General features: G+C 43.4%; 1 protein-coding gene across 2 annotated transcripts in view; it reads right to left on the reverse strand.

Annotated features, from left to right (window-relative positions):
* Nucleotides 1–1,828: 1,828 nt before the first annotated feature.
* Nucleotides 1,829–22,560, reverse strand: part of LSM14A (LSM14A mRNA processing body assembly factor) — an 83,393-nt gene continuing 62,661 nt past the window's right edge. For both annotated transcript variants that reach the window (XM_059666975.1, XM_059666976.1), the window contains 4 exons: nucleotides 15,922–16,104; nucleotides 15,648–15,822; nucleotides 14,180–14,411; nucleotides 1,829–3,452 (listed from right to left, as the gene is read on the reverse strand). In XM_059666975.1, the coding sequence (XP_059522958.1) occupies nucleotides 3,429–3,452; nucleotides 14,180–14,411; nucleotides 15,648–15,822; nucleotides 15,922–16,104 (614 nt within the window). In that variant the 3' untranslated portion in view covers nucleotides 1,829–3,428. The remainder of the gene's footprint in view (nucleotides 3,453–14,179; nucleotides 14,412–15,647; nucleotides 15,823–15,921; nucleotides 16,105–22,560) is intronic.

Here is a 22,560-nt window from a genome sequence, read left to right on the forward strand (position 1 = left end):
TCTCTCATGCCCTAGTCCAGGGGTGGGCAAACTTTTTGACTCGAGGGCCACAATGGGTTCTTTTTTTTTTCTAAAATATTTTATTGATTTTTCACAGAGAGGAAGGGAGAGAGATAGAGAGCTAGAAACATCAATTAGAGAGAAACATCGATCAGCTGCCTCCCGCACACCCCCTACTGGGGATGTGCCCGCAACCCAGGTACATGCCCTTGACCGGAATCAAACCTGGGACCTTTCAGTCCGCAGGCTGACGCTCTATCCACTGAGCCAAACCGGTTTTGGCCACAATGGGTTCTTAAACTGGACCGGAGGGCCGGAACAAAGGCATGGATGGAGTGTTTGTGTGAACTAATATAAATTCAAAGTAAACATCATTACATAAAAGGGTACAGTCTTTTTTTTTTTTAAGTTTTATTCATTTCAAACGGGCCGGATCTGGCCAGCGGGCCGTAGTTTGCCCACGGCTGCCCTAGTCACAACCTGGATACACCAGATTTGGAAGGATGGGGAAATGAAAAAATAATCTTACTGAGAAAACTTCATCAAAGCCCTTAAAGGAGGGGGCTAGATTAAATGAGCCAGCTGTGATGTTTTAAAACTTTTTCTAAGCCTGGCTGATTAAAACTACCTATGGAACCAAGACTGATTCCTAGGCTCCACTATAAAACTTCAGAACGAGAGTCTCCAGGTGTGGAACATGGAAATTTGGACTTTAAGAGTGCTTCTCAGGAGATTCTGATAAGAGATTTGTGAACCAACAGAGAGGGAACTGGATGGAGTGGTAACTCCTACCATGACAATGGGTTCCCTAAATGCTGACACTGCTACTGGGAGTAAAGTCCCTTTATACTTGTCCTTTCATGTCCCATGTATAAAGTTAGTTCTGGGGGCAGGGAGGAACTGAATTCCCCACTCATTGTCTTCCCACGTGGAGGGAGTTCAGCTAGTATTTCTCAAAGTGGAAGGGCCACTGCTGTATTTTGGGCTGGATAAATGATTATGTGGCACTGTCCAGAATAGTGTAGGACATTTACCATCCCTGACCCTGACTCTTAAATGCCAATTGTTCCTAGTCATTGGGACAGCCCAAAACACATTTCTTCACTTTCCTAATTACTCCTAGGATGTCAGTTAAGACTCTGATTAAGAGCCATTGAGCTGGATTAACATTCCTGACCTATCTTTCTACCCCTTACATTAAGTTCCAATTTTGGAGGGGAAAAAGGTCTATCCAATACGTGAATTTAGGAGGAGCCAGCCCTTCCCTCTCTCCTCATTTGCACCTGCCTGGTCACATTCTAGCCTGAGGTTTTCCACTTGGCTGTCTCCTCATGTCGCAGATTTGAACTTAGGTGTGGTCTCCACTCTAGAGGGGGAGAAGGGGGCTTGTTCCTTTACCTAAACACCTACAACAATAAATAAATCTTAGAGAGAAAATAATTTAGTTCTTTTAGGGAATATAAACATGACCATAATTCCGTTCTGACATTTTAAAGATGCCTTTATCTTTCTATTGTAAGAAAACATTACTGTTTAAAGAGAAAGAACTTTGACGAACATTTTTTATTGAAGAGTTTTATTCTGTCTTAGAATAAAATCCTTGCTTTAATATTGTAAGGTGCACTGCAGGTATGCCATGCTGCCAGTTATTGGGGCACCAAATGCCCTAGTCAGTGACCCAGAGGGCTTGGAAATGCATGAATTCATATTTTTAGAGCATGTAGAACTGGTATTTACAGTTTTTCTTCTCGAAATAGGCCCAGGACATCTCAAACAGTCTATAAGTACTGCCATAGCACTTGCTTTGATGTTAAGAATGCCTCAGAAATGTGTTCAATATCATGATTTATGGGTCCTCCAAAAGGTTTTGTTGTTAACATGCAAACAAACAGTATTAAACAATATTATCTAAATTATGGCTGTCAAGTACTGAAACTTAAACCAAATTACAAAACATCTTCTTGTAGAGCTATACAAAAGATATAAAATTAAAAATATCAACCATCTTTAAATATTCTAATTCTACTGTGCAGTTTTCCACATCTTTATCACTACTGAATAGCTGAAGGAGAAAGTTAACAAAATCAAGAGAGATAAGAATATTTAAATCTTTGGATCCCTTTATTCCATGGCCTTCATAAAACACAAAGGTGGCCAGATTTCCCCCCCCAGTATAGCTTAAAATATCAAAAAGATTTACTAGTAATTTATAGTTAGCAATGAACTCTATATTGAGTTATTTGTGAATCATAGGCCCAAGGACCAGTGTTACGATATCTGATAAGTTGCCAAAATAATTTCTAACACTCTGAATCCTCTTGAAATATAATGGAATGAGTCAACTTATCACGACAAAATTCCAGGCATTATCAGGAAGAACAGGTTAACAGATGCCTAGTTTTACTGTCTTAAAAAAAGGGGAGGACTTACATATTTGAAAATACAGCTAAGTACATGGTTATCTATGATTATTTACATTCATATACTGAAAATATCTATTATTTGGACAAATCCTGTGATATGCCATTTACTATAAAATGAAATTCTTACAATGAGCATGAGTAATTTATCCTTAATAAAAGAATGTATCAAATCTTCATTTGTGTTCTAAACATTAAAACAGAAAATCAAAACCAAAAATCTTAAGCCTGGAAAGCTATGGAAAAAAAAAAAAGACCCACCCATAGCTCTGTTCCTCAGCACAACTTCTGCAAGGACACAGTATGTTTGCTGACTTTAAAATGTTTATTCTTTAAAAAATTAGTTGCTTTTTATACAGCTATACAAAGTTCTTAATGTTTCTTTGGCAATGGAATATAATGGAATTTTATAACTATATAAAAAAGTTACCTTTGCCTAAGAAACAGTATTTACTGTGTGTACATAGGTGACCGACAAAATTCTCTACCATCCAGCACCCCAATTAACTGATGAAATAAGCTACCTCAAAAGGGATATTACAGGATTTCCAAAAAGAAAGGGAAAAAGATACACAGACAGACACACACACGCACAAACACACCCTTCTGTGGCTTGAAACACAGTATCACGGCCCTAACTGCAGGTAACTTGCAATAATTGCCAAATACAATTTACTGATAAGAAAAATCCTTTCAGTGATGAAAAAATACTTGTAAGTCCCATTGAAGTACTGCTTTAGTTTACACATAAGAAATTACTTAACCTTCTGCTATTTCAAATATATTTAATGCTCATTTTTAAAGATGAGCTGCCCCTTCCCCCCCAATATAACTGCATCATATCTTTGAAATTAAGCAGAAAAATAAACAAACCAACAAACAAAAAAACCCAGTGCTGGTGACAAATATACAGCAAATTCACTTCTTCATTCTTGGTAAAGGCTGAAACCAATTCTTAGGACCTTGAAGAGCTAGAAATTCACCTATTTCCAAAGACTTGTTTGTAGACTATGCAGCAACTTTGTTGTCTTTCTAAAAAAAGAAAAAAAAAATTAGCTGTTTCAAATTATTGGTTAATTAATAACCATTTCTTTCTAATATGCTTAAATATACTTTCCATTATCTTTAAATATATCCTCCCTTTACTCTCACATATAAATCTGTACCACTGATTTCCAGAAAATACTTTTTACTTCCAAACCCCAGCAGGAGCTCATTATTTGTTAACTACATTTTCTAGTCAGTAGTAGAGTTTATTTATTTAAAAAAATGTTGTTTTTATTGATTTTAGAGAGAGATGAAAGAAGAGGGAGAGACAAGATAGAAACATTGACTGTCTGCCTCCTGAACTACCGCTACTGGAGACTTATCCCACAACCTGGGCATGTGCCCTGACTGGGAATTGAACTGGTGAACTCTTTTTTTAAAAAAAAAATATTTTATTGATTTTTTACAGAGAGGAAGGGAGAGCGAGAGGGATAGAGAGCTAGAAACATCAATGAGAGAGAAATATCAATCAGCTGCCTCCTGCACACTCCCTACTGGGTTATGTGCCCGCAACCAAGGTACATGTGCCCTTGATCGGAATCCAACCTGGGACCCTTGAGTCTGCAGGCCGACGCACTATCCACTGAGCCAAACCGGTCAGGGCATGAACTGGTAATCTCTTGGTGCTGAGCCACACCAGCCAGGCTCTAGTTAAAGTAGTGGTGTTGTAGGCTAATCCCAGCAAGAAGCCACCCCCCCCAAGATACAGGTATACCCCGCTATCTTTGATTGCCATCCTAATTACCTTTAAAAATAATGATACAACTTAAATCTTCAATATACTACTACTAGTCAAATTCATCAAGTACAACCAACGATGTACTTTGGAAAAAGATTAATAAAATCTCTAAGTCTTTGATGTCTTTACTAAGTAATAGCATATCCAGACAGTAAAATAACATTTCTTTCCAAAGGGTCATTCCCTTAGTAGAAAGCAAATGATTTAGAAATTCATTTTAAAAGATAACTTTTAAATTTGAAATAAGTTTCTGAAAATCTGAGAATTGACTGGGAAGTTTAAATAAGCAACTAGGGAAAAAACAGTAAACATCTCAAGGGGCCTCTAACTTTCTAGTGAGACTAATCTTAAACTAAAGTCTTGTACACACACAGTATCAGAGCCAGGGGCTTCCATTTTTCTCAGAACTAGTTGCTACTATGTATCTGGCTTATACTGCTGATTGTCATCCTGTTAGAAATATACATTTCCTATGTTAAAGACGAACTTTATCTGTGCATACAACACCAAAGCATTTGTACAATGTTGTTAAAGTAGAATACATAAGGCATGGTATAAGTTGGTGCAGAAAGAATTACGAGGAAGATGATCCTGCCACCCCCACCATAGCCAACCTTTACATGTTCCGATTTTTAAAAAATCTTTCAGAATGCTATCTGATTAATCCAGACCTGTAAGAGCCCAAAAGCTGTGGTTTTCTGAAAGGAAAAATAAGCAAGAAAGAGGAGAGATGGAAAGAGGGACAGAGAGGAAAAAGTGTGAAAGGGAGAGAGAGAACCATACTGAGTCATTTGGGATACCCCATTGTCTCTGGATGCTCCCTGAAGAAACACATACTCAAATGGGAGGCAATCTGTCTCATCCCTCCTGGTGGCTTAATGTCTTAGCAGCAGCATACAAACCAGGAGCTGGCTGTCCTCTTATTATCCCTGGCCTAACCCCCTTCCCCAGCCCCCCCCCCCCCCCGCCCCGCAAAAAAGGGGAAGAAAGCGCCATAAGACCAAACTTAACACAAGTTTATGTTTCTAACATTATCCTTAAGGAAAATTGGGCTAGAAGTCAAAGAGAGGGAGTTTTGGCTTTATATATTAGTTTGTACCTAGATCTAGAGCAGGGGTGGGCAAACTTTTTGACTCGAGGGCCACAATGGGTTCTTAAACTGGACCGAGGGCCGGAACAAAAGCATGGATGGAGTGTTTGTGTGAACTAATATAAATTCAAAGTAAACATCATTACATAAAAGGGTACGGTCTTTTTTTTTTTTTTTAGTTTTATTCATTTCAAACGGGCTGGATCCGGCCCGCGGGCCGTAGTTTGCCCACGGCTGATCTAGAGAGTTAACCTCTCTGGCTCTTTGGTTTCCTAACCCTATGTATTGGGGTGGGTTTGGAGAAAGGTTCTAGTCTCTCACATGAGGGTATTTTTTTAATTGATTTTTCAGAGAATGAAAGGGAGGGAGGGAGGAAGGGAGGAAAGGAAAATGGGAAGAGGGAGACAGATACATTGACTGGTTGCCTCCCACACACACCGTGACCAGGGCTGGGGATGGAGCCTGCAATCCAGGTATGTGCTCTTGACCGAAATTTGAACCTGTGACCCCTCAGTAACCACTGAGCCCCACTGGCCAGGGCAGTATATGGCTATTTTTAAAGAGTCCTAAAAATTGGTATTTCTATCAAACATACATTTTCATTAAGCTATCAGATTTGCTTATGCTCACCCTAAAAATGTAATGATTCATGCTAACAGAGCACAATGACCAAAACCAATCATTACATGAAAGCTACTACAAATACTATTGACATCCACTTTGAAAAACGAGTTTAATCCCTGGGGGTAAATCTCCTACTAGTATATGTAATAATGATCACTCACTATTTCTACCTTTGAAGGAGCCAAATGATATGATTTGAAGGCACAGGCTGATGAGAAGGCCTCTGATGGCAGGCAGAGGGTCATTCAACTTTGTAATGAACAATCAAGGGCTAGCCACACTGATGGGCCTTTGTTGCCACTGAAGGCTAAAGGAAGTACTCCTAATGAACATATGCTAAGCACTTACTTCAAGCCCATTATGGCTCCATGCTGAGCAAGTGTTTTGGTGGAATACATATTCACTAATGCCAAGAGGCTCCCACATAGCTGGTGATACAAAACAAAATGCATGAAATAGGGAACATGAATATATTTAACATGTACACTAGCGAAAGCAGATACTACAGGAGGTGAGAAAAGGAAGAAATCAGTGTAGGAAGGAAGAAGTTTATAAGAATAGAGGAAACCTTGGGTAAGACTGTGAAGTATAAGTGAAAGGGATCCCTTGACTTTTAGCTGAGACTAACTTCCCACTGGACTCTAAACACCAAGGAGGCAGGACTGAGTCTGTTCTGTTTACCACCAATGTCCAGCACAGTGCTTGGCATATACAAAGAATTCCATATATATTTGGTCAATGAATGAATGAGGTCAGAGTCTGAATCAAAAAACAATGTGACTATGAGTGAACTTGCTTAAACCAGATAAGTTAAAGGGTAATAAGAAATGGGGCTGGGTATGTCAAATGGGACCCTCAGTAAGAGGAGGCAGTGCAATGTCACATTAGAACTTTTTAACCACCAAGGCAATGCCTCAAGGTCCAGTGAATCTGTCACTTCTTGAAACACTCAAGCAAATTTTGTCAGAAACATACTAGTGCAGATAAAGACTCATGTAGACAACTTCTACAATGAATTCTAATACTGCAATATACAGGGTGGGGCAAAAGTAGGTTTATAGTTGTTCATATGGAAAATAATCCTATCTAATAATAGACAAACATGGTACTTAACCGTACCTCCGACACCCTTCCCATTGGCTAATCAGGGTGATATGCAAATTAACTGCCAACCAAGATGGTGGCCGGCAGCCAGGCAGCTGAAGCAAACAGGAGGCTTGCTTGCTCCAGTGATGGAGGAAGCCAACGTTTCCCGCCTGCCGCTGCCGACCTCTGAGCTGCACTCTAAGAAACAATGCTGCAATTATAGAAGCTAAACAAACCCCAGAAACCTGCTTTCAGCCAGCCGTGCCTCAAAGCTGGAGCTGCAACAGTGTTTCAATTATAGAAGCCAAACAAACCCAGATACCTGCTTTCAGCAGCCGAGGTCTCAGAGCTGGAGCCGAGCCTTAGAGCTAAAGCCGGCTCTCATCTCCAGTGACAGCCATAGAAGGTATATAAATCCCAGAATAAAAAAGAAAAAGAAGAAAAGGAGAGGTTGGGAGCTTCAGTCGCCCGCCAGCCTGAAAACGGCCCTCAGCCCCTCACCCAGACTGGCCAGGCACCCCAGTGGGGACCCCCACCCTGAAGGGGGTGTGACCAGCTGCAAACAGCCATCATCCTCTCATCCAGGCTGGCCAGGCACCCAAGCGGGACCCCACCCTGATCCAGGACACTCTTCAGGGCAAACCAGCCGGCCCCCACCCATGCACCAGGCCTCTATCCTATATAGTAAAAAGGTAATATGCCTCTCAGCACCAGGATCAGCGGAGCCTCCCAGCACCGGGATTAGCTGAGCAGCGAGGCCTCCTGGCCCCTGGAGCAGCGCCCAAACCCCCTGATCGCCCTGCGGCTCTGTGTGTAGACAGGGGGCAGGGCCACAACCTCCCTATCCGCCCTGCTCTGTTCATGACAGGGGAAGGTGCCCCAATCCCCTGACCGGCCCTGCTCTGTGTGTGACAGGGTGCGGCGCCACAACCCCCCCCATGAGCCCTGCTCTGTGTGTGATGGGGTGGAGCCACAACCTCCCCACTGACCCTGCCCTGAGTGTGACAGGGGGCGGCGCCTCAACCTCCTGATCCGCCCTGCTCTGTGTGTGACAGGGGGTGGTGCCCCAACTCCCCTATCGGTCCTACTCTGTGCATGATGGGGGGAGCTCCCCAATCTCCTGATCGGCCCTGCTCTGTGTGTGATAGGGTTTGAAGTCCCAACCCCCCTGATGGGCCCTGCTCTGTGTGTGACAGGGGGGTATCTCCCCAACCCCCTGATCGGCCCTGCTGTGTGTGTGACAGGATACGGAGTCCCAACCCCCCTGATGGGCCCTGCTCTGTGCGTGAGAGGGGGCAGCGCCCCAATGCCCTGATTGGCCCTGCTCTGTACATGACAGGGGGTGGCGCCACAACCTCCCTATCAACCCTGCCTTGAGTGTGACAGGGGGCGGTGCCCCAACTCCCCAATTGGCCCTGCTCTGAGCCCGACCAGGGGCTGCACCTAGGGATTGGGCCTGCCCTCTGCCAACCGGGAGCAGGCCTAAGCCAGCAGGTCGTTATCTCCCGAGGGGTCCCAGACTGTGAGAGGGCACAAGTGGGGCTGAGGGACACCCCAGCCCCTGCCAGTGCACAAATTTTTGTGCACCAGGCCTCTATTACAATTAATAATAATACAAGAATAAAGGAGGGGAGAACCAAGATGGCGGCATAGGTTAACGCCAGAGTTTGCTGCTTTGAACAACTACTTCAAAAGTGAAACCAAAAAACGGAAGGGACATCACCCAGAACCACAGGAACGCTGGCTGAGTGGAAATCCTACAACTAGGAGGAAAGAGAAACGCATACGGACACTCAGAGGAGGCGCAGTGCTGAAGTCAAATTCTGAGGTGCGGAGTGCGCGGAGCGGGCTGGCGGCGGAGGGCGCGGTTGTTGTTTTCAATCGGGAGGGAGTCGCAGACTCTGAGCACCAGATCTGGGCGAGCCTTTAGGGACCCAGACTCAAACGGGAGAAGCGGGACTGTCTGGCTTCGGTCAGAGCGAGTGCAGCTTTCTCTCCGAGCTTTGCAGCAGGTGCTGGGACTCAGAGAGGCAGAGCCCCTTGGGACAGGACTGAGAGCCGCCATAACTGCTCTCTCTGGCCCACCCTGTTGATCCTGTGCAACCCGCCCCGCCCAAGCCCTGCACAGAGGCATTTGCCGGATAGCCTCAGGCAAAGGCTAGATTAGCACCTCCCTAGAGGACAGAAGTTCTCTCACTGCTGACACAGCTGATTCTCATAGCCACTTGGCCTGGAGGTCAAACCCTCCCTGGAATTAGCTACAACAATCAAGATTTACCTTTAAGACTGCGAACAAAGACCACTAGGGAGTGCACCAAGGAAGCATAACAAAATGCGGAGACAAAGAAACAGGACAAAATTGTCAATGGAAGAAATAGAGTTCAGAACCACATTTTAAGGTCTCTCAAGAACTGTTTAGAAGCTGCCGATAAACTTAATGAGATCTACACGAAAACTAATAAGACCCTCGATCTCATATTGGGGAACCAACTAGAAATTAAGCACACACGGACTGAAATAACGAATATTATACAGACGCCCGACAGCAGACCAGAGGAGCGCAAGAATCAAGTCAATGATTTGAAATGCGAGGAAGCAAAAAACATCCAACCGGAAAAGCAAATTGAAAAAAGAATCCAAAAATGCGAGGATAGTGTAAGGAGCCTCTGGGACAGCTTCAAGCGTACCAACATCAGAATTATAGGGGTGCCAGAAGATGAGAGAGAGCAAGATATTGAAAACCTATTTGAAGAAATAATGACAGAAAACTTCCCCCACCTGGTGAAAGAAATGGACTTACAGGTCCAAGAAGCGCGGAGAACCCCAAACAAAAGGAATCCAAAGAGGACCACACCAAGACACATCATAATTAAAATGCCAAGAGCAAAAGATAAAGAGAGAATCTTAAAAACAGCAAGAGAAAGTAACTCAGTTACCTACAAGGGAATACCCATACGACTGTCAGCTGATTTCTCAACAGAAACTTTGCAGGCCAGAAGGGAGTGGCAAGAAATATTCAAAGTGATGAATACCAAGAACCTACAACCAAGATTACTTTATCCAGCAAAGCTATCATTCAGAATTGAAGGTCAGATAAAGAGCTTCACAGATAAGGAAAAGCTAAAGGAGTTCATCACCACCAAACCAGGATTATATGAAATGCTGAAAGGTATCCTTTAAGAAGAGGAAGAGGAAGAAAAAGGTAAAGATACAAATTATGAACAACAAATATGCATCTATCAACAAGTGAATCTAAGAATCAAGTGAATAAATAATCTGATGAACAGAATGAACTGTTGATTATAATAGAATCAGGGACATAGAAAGGGAATGGACTGACTATTCTTGGGCGGGAAAGGGGTGTGGGAGATGTGGGAAGAGACTGGACGGGAATCGCGCACCTATGGATGAGGACAGTGGGTGGGGAGTGAGGGCGGAGGGTGGGGCGGGAACTGGGAGGAGGGGAGTTATGGGGGGGGGGGGGAAAGGAACAAATGTAATAATCTGAACAATAAAGATTTAATGAAAAAAAAAAGAAAAAAAAAAAAAGAATAAAGGCTATGTTTTGCGTATGTACGCACAACCTTAAACCTACTTCTGCTCCACCCTGTCTATGAAAGGGTTTTAACTAAAGGATCAAAATGCCTGAATAGTGAGACAGTTAAGAAAATATTTGCATTAATAAGTGCATATGTCATGTACACAGTGATTATTCAGTTTAGATAAAGTAAAATAACAGTCCAGTCTTTACACAGACAACAAGACAGCTATGTTTTCAAATATCTAAAAAATTATGTAGAGTAAATATATTCTGTGTATTTACAAAGGACAGAGTTAAACTAATCATTTGAAGATATAGGAAAAAGATTTTCACTCAAATTGTATGTATACTAGTATCTGTGAAATCCAAATAACTAGATATCCCTGGGGTGGGATAATGGTCTCAGGAAAAGTAAGGTCCCAGCTACCGAAGAAGAGGTTTGGCTAGGGAGGTCAGACCTCTCAGACGCTTTCCAACTGAGACTTTAATGATCTGTAAAGGTGTATCTGAGATAAGACTGTGCAAGTCTTTCCACAAATGTCAAAACTAAATGACTGAAAGGTTTAATGACTCAATTGAGATCATACTAGCAATAAAATTCTCACTGGGACCACAGTCTAATTTAAATGTACTTTTTCTCAAACCAAGCTGACTCAATATAGTCTCAACAAGGAGTTGTCCTAAGTTCTTCAACAGGTAGCTGATATGCCTAAAGTGAGGTAAAGAAAGATGGAAGGTCTAAAGACCAATCAGTAGGCTATTATGGTAGTTGGCAGGGACATGTCAAAGGAATGAATGTGGTGATGTGAAAATGGGCCATGATCATGAATACCTCCATGCCCCTGGGGACAAAAGAATGGCAGGTTTGGCCAGTTAGTTCAGTGGTTAGAGCGTTGGCACGAGGATCAAAGGGTCATGGGTTTAATTCTGGTCAAGGGCACATACCTTGGTTGCAGGCTTGAACCACAACCCTGGCAGGGGCACGTGCAGGAGGCAACTAATCGCTGTCTCTCTCGCATCGATGTTTCTCTCTCTGTCGCTCCCTATCCCTTCCACTCTCTCTAAAGATCAATGGGAAAAAATCCTCAGGTGAGGATTAATGAAAAAGAAAAAAAAGAAAGAAAGAAAGAAAGAAAGGGAGGAAGGGAGGGAGGGAGGGAATGGTATATTATTAGCCAATCAAACACTAGGAAGAGGCAAAGCTGAAATAATGGGAAGGCAAGATGATGATGAGGTCATTCAGAGGAAGGTTAAGTTTAAGTTGATCACAGGCACAAAGCAGGTGAAGATAGAGCAATGCAGATGGAAGCATATGAGGTCCAAACTGAAAAACTGATTAGAAGCTTTGCTCCGACAAGCTGGAAAAGGGAAGGGGAAAGGGAAAGTCAGAGAAGGAAGAGGGAAGGGGGGCAGAGTGGGAGAAAGAGCGCACTTGGGCATGCTTTAGCATATGCAAGAGTGCAAAGAGAAGCATGAATGCTTTCAAGTAGCAGCAAACTGAATGTTCCAGGCAGAAGGAATGGATAAAAAAGGTCCTGAGATAGGATTAAGCTTGTCCCTAAACAAGAGCAAGAAGGCCCACATATCTGTGTCAGGGTGAATGGAGAGAAGCAGAGTCCCACTGGCAAAAAGAACTAGAGGTAGTTCTAGACTTCTAACCTGGAGAAGATCATGAAGCATCTTATAGGCTGTGTTGAGAAACATGTGTTGTTTTATTTAAAAACAAACAAACTTGTGTATAAAAAACAAACAAACAAGAATAAAAGACTCTGCCCAGCCAGTGTGGCTCAGAGGTTGAGAATCGACCTATGAATCATGAGGTCACAGTTCAATTCCCTGTCAGGGCACATGCCTGTGTTTCGGGCTTGGTCCCTCTGTAGGGCATGTGCAGGAGGCAGCTGATCAATGATCCTCTCATCATTGATGTTTCTAACTCTCTCTCCCTCTCCCTTCCTCTCTGAAATCAATAAATGTATTAAAAAAAAAAAAAGGAAAAGCCAAAACCGGTTTGGCTCAGTGGATAGAGAGTCGGCCTGCGGACTAAAAGGTCCCAGGTTCGATTCCGGTCAAGGGCATGTACCTGGGTTGCGGGCACATCCCCAGTAGGAGATGTGCAGGAGGCAGCTGATCGATGTTTCTCTCCCATCGATGTTTCTAACTCTCTATCTCTCTCCCTTCCTCTCTGTAAAAAATCAATAAAATATATTAAAAAAAACAAAAGAAAAAAAACACTTCAAGTTGGGTGTCAAGTATTGCAGAGGAATTAAGAGCAAATATTTGTGAAAAGGCTACTGAATTCTGTAAGCAAAATGTTACGGGCAAGAGCAGTAAGTTTCTAAGATATAGTTTTCTAGCTGGAATGGCAATTTTGCATCAGATGTGCTGCAGCTCCATTAGGCCACCATGGCTGAATAGCCAGAGCTAATGATGAGGCTAATTTTCAGCAGTCTTGGCTGTGATGAGACAATATCAAAGGCATCAAAATTAATAGACCAGCCCTGGCTGGCTAGCTCAGTTAGTTAGAGCGTTGTCCCCATATGCCAAGATTGCGGGTTCGATCTACGGTCAGGGTTCATACAAGAATCAACCAATGCATGAATAAATAAGAGGTACAACAAACTGATGTCTCTCTCTCAAATAAATCAATACAAAATAAATAAAAAATTAACAGATCAGATCCCAAAGCCACTAACACAGAACCTTCAGAAGGATCTCAACAACAGTCAGTTACAATGGGATTTTGATCCTTTCTGTTTATATACCTTCCTCTCCGCTATCCCTAAAAATCAATAAACTAGGATAGTGACAGACTCCTTTAAATAATAGTACATATAAACATACTATAGAGAACTATACAATTTTCTAGGAGCAGTTCCCGTATGTCAATATCATGAGATTTTCAAGACCATGGCAAAATAAGAAAACCAAGGAATATGAGGTTGTGTTTTTCACAAAACTAAATTAAGAGCACTGACTCAGGAACAAATTTACTAGGTTCAAGACCCATCATCATCACTTACTAGCTGACTTCAGACAAGTTATTTAATATCTTTATACCTATTTCCTCATTTGTAAAATGGGGATTAAAAAGAGAATCTACACCACAGAGTTGCTGTGAGGTTTAAGTGAGTTTGATATATACATGCAAAATACTATATGTTAGCTGCTATTAAACATATAGGTTTGTCTTCCATTGTGAAGTATGTCCTTCCTAGACTCTTTTAGTGTTAAAGCATACTTTGTTATCTCAAATAAAGATGGTATGCTATAATACTTTTGTGGATAATGCCTTAAGTGATCTTCTGTGCTTCCAACAAAATATAATCTTAAAAGAAGAAATTAAAAATAAAAAAGAAGAAATAATCCTAAGTCAGTCTCTAATAGCTTTTTTGGGGAAATTTTACCAATCTGTAAAATCTAAAACTACAGTTCTATAATAAAAAGACAAAAAAGACTTATTAGCCAAGTTACTACTCATTAAAATTATATAAATATCCTAATCAGGTAAAAATGAAAGTTATACAAATGCCCTAAAAATATTCACCCAAAATAGGATAAAAGTAAAAACATTTTGAGTTTCATTAAAATGCATGCTGTTCGGCATGCAATTTTATGAAAAACATAATACTTACCCTATAATCAAAATCTGCAAATTCCCTGCCCCCACGACCTCCTCTGAATCCACCACGAAATCCTCGAGGGGTGGTGAAGGTACCACCTCTACCACCACCACGCCCTCGGCCACCACGGAAACCAAGACCTCCTCTGCCTCTGTATCCCCCACGGCCACGGTTTGGTCGAAGTGGGATTCCAAATGTTTCAGCATTTAATCTTCTTTCTTCAGCCCAGGTTGGTCTCCGTTCTCTATTTTAAGCACAAATAATCTTTAGTGTATATCAGGTTTTAAAGAACATTTTCAAGCAAAACTATGTAACACTAATTCCCAAATTAAGGCGAAGCAATTCCTAAAGATCAAGTAAGAATAAGCATCTTATTATAAAAGCCATCACAAACTGTTCTTGTTCCTTTAATATTGTTAAATTTCATGTGAAAATATAACTGGTATTAGATTCTTGCAAATACAGTTAATAAAATAAACATGGTAACAGCACCAATATAATGGGAATTCAGATATAGTGGTATTGGCAATTAACTCCAACCCCCACTCAGCCCCAGTGGAAGAGAAAGTAAAGCCGGAAAAGGAAACCCTGTCTCAGGAAAGTGGGAGCAGGAGGGTAGGTCCCTGAGTTCCCAGTATGTACCTGGCCCAATCCCTGGACCTGATGCCTGAGGCAAGCGTCTGAATTGCTGCTGTTGCTGCTTCTATTCTAGAGCCCAAACACGGCTCAGAATCATCCCCATTCCTGTTTAAACAATGGCCACCAGGTGGCACTAAACCACAGCCTGGAGGACAATTTGGATTGATCAGCAGAATCCTTGGAACTCTTTTAGCTTGTTATGCTAGGTCCTTTAACCTGACAATTTTCTGGATCAACATTTACTTAAATGTGGCAGAGTTTTACTATATCAGCAAACTTCAAAGTAACATTAGTACTTTGGTCCTGCTTTATTTGAACTACACTGTAAAGGGTAAAGTAAAAGGTCTTACTTAGATGAAAGCTTCTGTTTTTGTTGTTTCCTTTTTATTGATGAAAGCTTCTGTTTTAATTACTAATTTTAATTTTCGTGCACTTTCTTTTAGGAAAATAAAACATCAAAAATTTGCTGTCATTAGATATTTTTGTTTTATTTTTTGATTTTTTGATCATCCTCCCCTGAGGATATGTTTTTTCCATAGCTTTTTAGAGAGAGTGGAAAGGAGAGAGAAGTAGGGAAAGAGAAGAGAGTGGGGGACACACGACTGGCTGCCTCCTGCACAGCAAACCTCAACCCAGGTAGGAGCCCTTGACCTTGACAGGGAATCAAACCATGGACCCTTCAGTGTGTGGGCCAATGCTCTAACCATGGAACACACCAGCCAGGGCAGATATTTTTAAGTATTCATTAAACTTTGTGAAATTATAAGAAATCATAAAAAAATAAAAAATAATTTCACACATCAATCTCCTAAAAGCTTAAGAATAGCTTAAAAGACAGTACCTATTATCATCACAAGAAATATTATCAAAGAAGGATTTAGTTTTGTCATAATAGCAATTAGGTCCAAGTGGATCTTCTTCATCTGCATTTCCTTCACTGTTTAGAGTATCAACTCCTGAGTCTCCTTTATCTTCACCATTTATAGGCTTCTCCTGTTTCTCAAGTTTATCTTCCACTGAAAAACAAGCACATACCATAAAAGTCAACACTTGTACTAAACATCGATTCACAAGTTAAATAAGAGTATTTTCTGAGTAGAAAAATAAAAATTCACCTTTCAATTTAAGTTTATTATGAAACTCTCTGTCAATTTCCTCCTTGTTAAATTGTGCATTTGCACTTTCAAAGTCAAAGTCTTTCTCAAATTTCATAGGACCATCTCGTCGAATACCAAATCTTCCCCTGCCACCTCGATGACACCCACGCCCTCTCCTTGGAGCTGAAGGAGCACCTGGAACTATGTTAATAAAGAAAAAAAATAAGCTGGTTTAAGACAGATGTCATCATTATGGTTTTTATATTGAATGGTCAACAACAGAAATGCTTATAAGTCTCTATACATTATTATATTTTTATATAAAAATGAAATGAAGTTTCACTAACATTTAATATATAGCACACATGAAATTTATAAACAGCACACATGAAATTATATTTATGAGGTCCACACTCATATATATAGGTGAGAGAGTGCACAATCAAACAATTTGGGAGATGTTGGTACTAAATTACTGTATAATCCTTGAGGGCAGGGACTATGTTTAGCTTATTTATATTCCTTACAATAGGCCTGGTGCACGAAAATCATGCATTGAGGGAAGGGATGGGTCCCTCAGCCCAACCTGCGTCCTCTTGCAGTCTGGGAGTCCTCAGGGGATGTCCAACTGATGGCTGAGGACAGTGGCTGGCAAACTGCGGCTCGAGAGCCACATGCAGCTCTTTGGCCCCTCGAGTGTGGCTCTTCCACAAAATACTGACTTCTGTGCATGGGCCACGAAGTTTCAATTGCACTGTATGTGCGTGCCCGCACGTGGTATTTTGTGGAAGAGCCACACTCTAGGGGCCAAAGAGCCACATGTGTCTCGCGAGCCGGAGTTTGCTGACCACGGACTTAGGACATCCTTAGCGTTGCCACAGAGGCGGGAGAGGCCACTGCCCCTGCACTAGCCAGCTGTGAGCCTGGCTTCTGGCTGAGCAGTGCTCCTCCTGTCGGAGCACACTGAACACCAGGGGGCAGCTCCTGTGTTGAGTGCCTGCGCCCTGGTGTTCAGTGTGCATCAATCATAGCAACTGGTCGTGCTGCTGCCAGGCCAAAACCAGCTCTCCAACATCCCCCGAGGGGTTCCGGATTGCAAGAGGGTGCAGGCCAGGCTGAGGGACCCCACTGGTGCACGATCGGGCCAGGGAGCGATGTGGGAGGGCTCCAGGGTGTGTCTGGCCCATCCTGCTCAGTCCCAATTGGCCAGACCCCAGCAGCAAGCTAATCTACTTGTCGACTATCTGCCCTCTGGTGATCAGTGAATGTCATAGCAAGTGGTTGAGTGGCCTTAGCATATCATTAGCATATTATGCTTTGATTGGTTGAACAGAAGACTGGACGACCAGACACTTAGCATATTAGGCTTTTATTATATAGGATACCTACAGAGTACCAAATACATTGTGGGTTCTCAAAATTTAGGAAGCCGCCCTAGCCAGTTTGGCTCAGTGGATAGAGTGTCGACCTGCGAACTGAAAGGTCCCAGGTTCAATTCTGGTCAAGGGTACATACCCAGGTTGTGGGCTCGACCCCCAGTGGGGGGCTTGCAGGAGGCAGCCGATCAATGATTCTCTCTCATCACTGATGTTTCTATCTCTCCCTCTTCCTTCCTCTCTGAAATCAATAAAAATACATTAAAAAAAAATTAGGAAACCTTTTATGGAAAGGATCAGAAGGACCAAGATTTAGAGTAAGAAAAATAAATGAACATGAATCAGAACAAACTGCAAGGTGGAGATGTTATTGCCACATCATAAATAACACAAAAGACAAGAAGCACCAGGTGTCAACCATTCCAAACACTTCCTACTCCATCTTTATTGTTTTTCCTCTAAGTGGCTCCATATTATTCAAGGCTTCCTATACCTAGTCTTTATACTATAACTAGAGGCCCGGTGAACACAAATTTGTGCACTGGCAGGTGGGGGGGTGCACCTCAGCCCCACTGTGCCCTCTCACAGTCTGGGACCCCTTGGGAGATAATGACCTGCTGGCTTAGGCCTGTTCCTGGGTGGCAGAGGGCAGGCCCAATCCCTAGGTGCAGCCCCTGGTCGGGCTCAGAGCAGGGCCAATTGGGGAGTTGGGGCGCCACCCCCAGTAATGCACAGAGCAGGGCGGATCGGGAGGTTGCAATGCCACTCCCAGTCATGCTCAGAGTAGGGCCAATTGGGGGGTTGGGGTGCCGCCCCGTCACACTCAAGGCACGGTCGATGGGGAGGTTGCGGCGTCACCCCCTGTCATGCACAGAGCAGGGTCGATCAGGGAGTTGGGGCGCTGCCCCCTGTCACGCACAGAGTAGGGCTGATCAGGGGGTTGGGGCACTCCCCCCGTCACTCTCAGGGCAGGGCTGATGGGGAGGTTGCGGCTCCACCCCGTCACACACAGAGCAGGGCCCATGGGGGGGTTGGGGCGCCACACCCTGTCACACACAGAGCAGGGCCGATCAGGGGGTTGGGGAGCTCCCCCTATCAGGCACAGAGCAGGGCCGATCCGGGGGTTTGGGTGCCTTCCCGTCACAAACAGAGCAGGGTGGATAGGGAGGTTGTGGCCCTGCCCCCTGTCACACACAGAGCTGCAGGGCGATCAGGGGGTTTGGGCGCTGCCCCTTGTCACGCTGCTCCAGGGGCCAGGAGGCCTCACTGCTCCGCTGATCCTGGTGCTGGGAGGCATATTACCTTTTTACTATATAGGATAGAGGCCTGGTGCATGGGTGGGGGCCGGCTGGTTTGCCCTGAGGAGTGTCCCGGATCAGGGTGGGGTCCCGCTTGGGTGCCTGGCCAGCCTGGATGAGAGGATGATGGCTGTTTGCAGCTGGTCACACCCCCTTCAGGGTGGGGGTCCCCACTGGGGTGCCTGGCCAATCTGGGTGAGAGGCTGAGGGCCGTTTTCAGGCTGGCAGGCGACTGAAGCTCCCAACCTCTCCTTTTCTTCTTTTTTGTATTCTGGGATTTATATACCTTCTATGGCTGTCACTGGAGATGACAGCCGGCTTTAGCTCTGAGGTTCGGCTCCAGCTCTGAGACTTCGGCCTCTGAAAGCAGGTATCTGGGTTTGTTTGGCTTCTATAATTGAAACACTGTTGCAGCTCCAGCTCTGAGGCACGGCTGGCTGAAAGCAGGTTTCTGGGGTTTGTTTAGCTTCTATAATTGCAACATAGTTGCTTAGAGTGCAGCTCAGAGCTGGGCGGCGGCAGGTGGGAAACGTTGGCTTCCTCCATCACTGGAGCAAGCAAGCCTCCTGTTTGCTTCAGCTGCCTGGCTGCCAGCCACCATCTTGGTTGGCAGTTAATTTGCATATCGCCCTCATTAGCCCATGGGAAGTGTGTTGGAGGTACGGTTAATTACCATGTTTGTCTATTATTAGATAGGTTAACAGGATTTATCCTATATAGTAAAAGCCTAATATGCTAAGTGCCTGGTCATCCGGTCAGCTGTTCAACCAAAGTATAATATGCTAATGATAGGCTAAGGCCGCTCAACCCCTTGCTATGATGTGCACTGACCACCAGGGGGCAGACGCTCTGACCAGTAGATTAGCTTGCTGCTGGGGTCCGGCTGATCAGGACTGAGCAAGACAGGCCAGACACGCCCTGGAGCCCTCCTGTGGTTTCTTTCCAGCTGACCAACCTCCCACGACCCTTCCCGGCCCCAATCGTGCACTGGTGGGGTCCTTTGGCCTGGTCTGCGCCCTCTCGCAATCTGGGACCCCTCGGGGGATGTTGGAGACCTGGTTTTGACCCGATCCTGCAGGCCAGGCTGAGGGACCCCACTGGTGCATGAATTCATGCACTGGTCCTCTAGGTAGGTATAATAAAACAATACCAAAGCAGTATAAATTATAATGAAAACTTGAGAACCCAAATATCCAACACAAGAGAAACTGTTAAGAAAAAAAAAATGGAATATGGAATAATACTTGATATGAGTTAATAGAAACATACAGAGCACAAAGCAGTATGTATTCAATGATTAGAATGATGTGTAATTTTTATTTATTTATTTTTTAAAATATATTTTATGGATTTTTTACATAGAGGAAGGGAGAGGGATAGAGAGTTAGAAACATCGATGAGAGAGAAACATCGATCAGCTGCCTCCTGCACACCCCCCAATGGGGATGTGCCCGCAACCAAGGTACATGCCCTTGACTGGAATCGAACCTGGGACCCTTCAATCCGCAGGCTGACGCTCTATCTACTGAGCCAAACCAGTTAGGGCTATGTGTAATGTTTAATACATACTGACAAAGATTGGAAGTGACTACAGAGTAAGAGACATGTTTGTGTTCACTGAAATTTGGCAAACTGCCCGTTTGAGCAAACAAAACACAACCGCCCCCCAGCAACGTATGCAGACACTTAAAAAAAAAAGTTGTTCTGGCTGGGTGGCTCAGTTGGTTGGAGTGTTGTTCCCCTACACCAAAAGGTTGTTTGATCCCAGGTTGGGCATGTAATGGAGGCAGCAGATTGATGTTTCTCGCTCACACTGATGTCTGTCTGTCTGTCTGTCTCTCTGTCAAATCAATAAACATAACCTTGGGTGATTTTAAGTATAAAATTTTAGTGAGCCTTGGGTGATGAATTTTGAAGAGTGAAAGATACTTTTATTTATTATATTATGTAATTTTTAAATGATGGAGAATAGTAATTATTTTGAGAGAGGGGTTCTCTCCTTTTCCAAATTAAAGAAGTAGAATATAGCCATGGCCAGTGTGCTCTGTGGTCAGAGCATCAACCTGTGCACTAAAAGGTCTCAGGTTTGATTCCCGGTCAAGGGCACAAACCCGGGTTTTGGGTTCACTCTCTGCCTCGCCCCACCCATTGGGGCGCATGCAGAAGGCAATGGGTTGATGCATCTTTCACATTGATGTCTCCCCCTCACCATCCTCCCCACTTCCTCTCTCTCTGAAATGCAATAGAAAAAACATCCTTAGGTGAGGATAAAACAAATGAATAAAAAGGTGTAATATAATAAATCAAATCAGAAACTTTGTCTATGACATGACACATAGCACATAATAAAAAAATGCATAAAAAATGTACAGCACATATGAGGTGTTTATACATTTAAAATATATCTAGCTTTTAAAAACTAAATGAAAGATCACTTTCCATTCTTACCTGAGCAAGGTAATTACACATTGCCTTAATTTTTAAAATTGGAAGTGTTTTAAATTATAATTTGTTCTCTACTAATAGAATAAATGAATTTGGGATTAATAATATAGATTACAAAACACAAAATATACAATCTTATTAGATCAATAATTATGAAAGGAAGTTAAAGTTCTTTTTTAAAAGAAGTGTACTTTTTATTGATTTCAGTGAGGAAGGGAGAGGGAAGGAGACAGAAACATCAATGATGAGTGAGAATCATTGATTGGGAACTGTGACCTCCTGGTTCACAGGTTGAAGCTCAACTCGTAAGCCAAATTGGCCAGGTGGAAGTTAAAGTTCTTGAACAATTACTTCAAAAAAAGGTTCAGGGCATAATTAATTTAAATGAGATAAATGTCAAACTTTTTTTTTAATCCTCACCCAAGGATATTTTTCTCCACTGATTTCTAGAGAAACGATGGGAGATAGGAGGGGGTGGGGGTGGAGAGGAAGGAAGGGAGGAGGGGAGAGAGGGGGAGAGAGAGAGAGAGAGAGAGAAAGAAAGAGAGAGAGAGAGAAACACTGAGGTGAGAGGGACACATCAATTGATTGCCTTCTGCACAGGTCCCTGGGCCTGGGGAACCTGCAACTGAGGTATACACTCTAGACCGAGATGCATGCCCTTCACCGGGAATTGAACTGGAGACCCTTTGGTCTGAGGGCCAGCACTCTAACCACTAAACAAATCAGCCAGTGTGAAAATGTCAAACTTTTAAGGTACAGATAATTCTATTCTTAAAAACATAAAAAAATTCTTTTTTAATGCTAGTATGAAACCGATACAAAAACATCTATCCTATCCTATCTAATAACAGACAAACATGGTAATTAACTGTACCTCCAAAACACTTCCCATTGGCTAATCAGGGTGATATGTAAATTAACTGCCAACCAAGATGGCGGCTGGCAGCCAGGCAGCTGAAGCAAACAGGAGGCTTGCTTGCTCCAGTGATGTAGGAAGCCAAGGTTCCCCGCCTGCCGACGCCCAGCTCTGAGCTGCACTCTAAGCAACTATGTTGCAATTATAGAAGCTAAACAAACCCCAGAAATCTGCTTTCAGCCAGCCGTGCCTCAGAGCTGGAGGTGCAACAGTGTTTCAATTATAGAAGCTAAACAAAGCCCAGATCCCTGCTTTCAGCAGCCGAGGTCTCAGAGCTGGAGCCGAGCCTCAGAGCAAAAGCCGGCTGTCATCTCCAGTGACAGCCATAGAAGGTAAATTAATCCCAGAATAAAAAAAGAAAAGAAAAAGAAAAAAAGGAGAGGTTGGGAGCTTCAGTCACTCGCCAGCCTGAAAACAGCCCTCAGCCCCTCACCCAGACTGGCCAGGCACCCCAGTGGAGACCCCCACCCTGAAGGGGGTGTGACCAGCTGCAAACAGCCATCAGCCCCTCATCCAGACTGGCCAGGCACCCAAGCGGGACCCCCACCCTGATCTGGGACACCCTTCATGGCAAACCAGCTGCCCTCACCCGTGCACCAGGCCTCTATCCTATATAGCA

Source organism: Myotis daubentonii, chromosome 15 (genome assembly GCF_963259705.1).
Source record: "Myotis daubentonii chromosome 15, mMyoDau2.1, whole genome shotgun sequence".
In the NCBI taxonomy this organism is placed as follows: Eukaryota; Metazoa; Chordata; class Mammalia; order Chiroptera; family Vespertilionidae; genus Myotis; species Myotis daubentonii.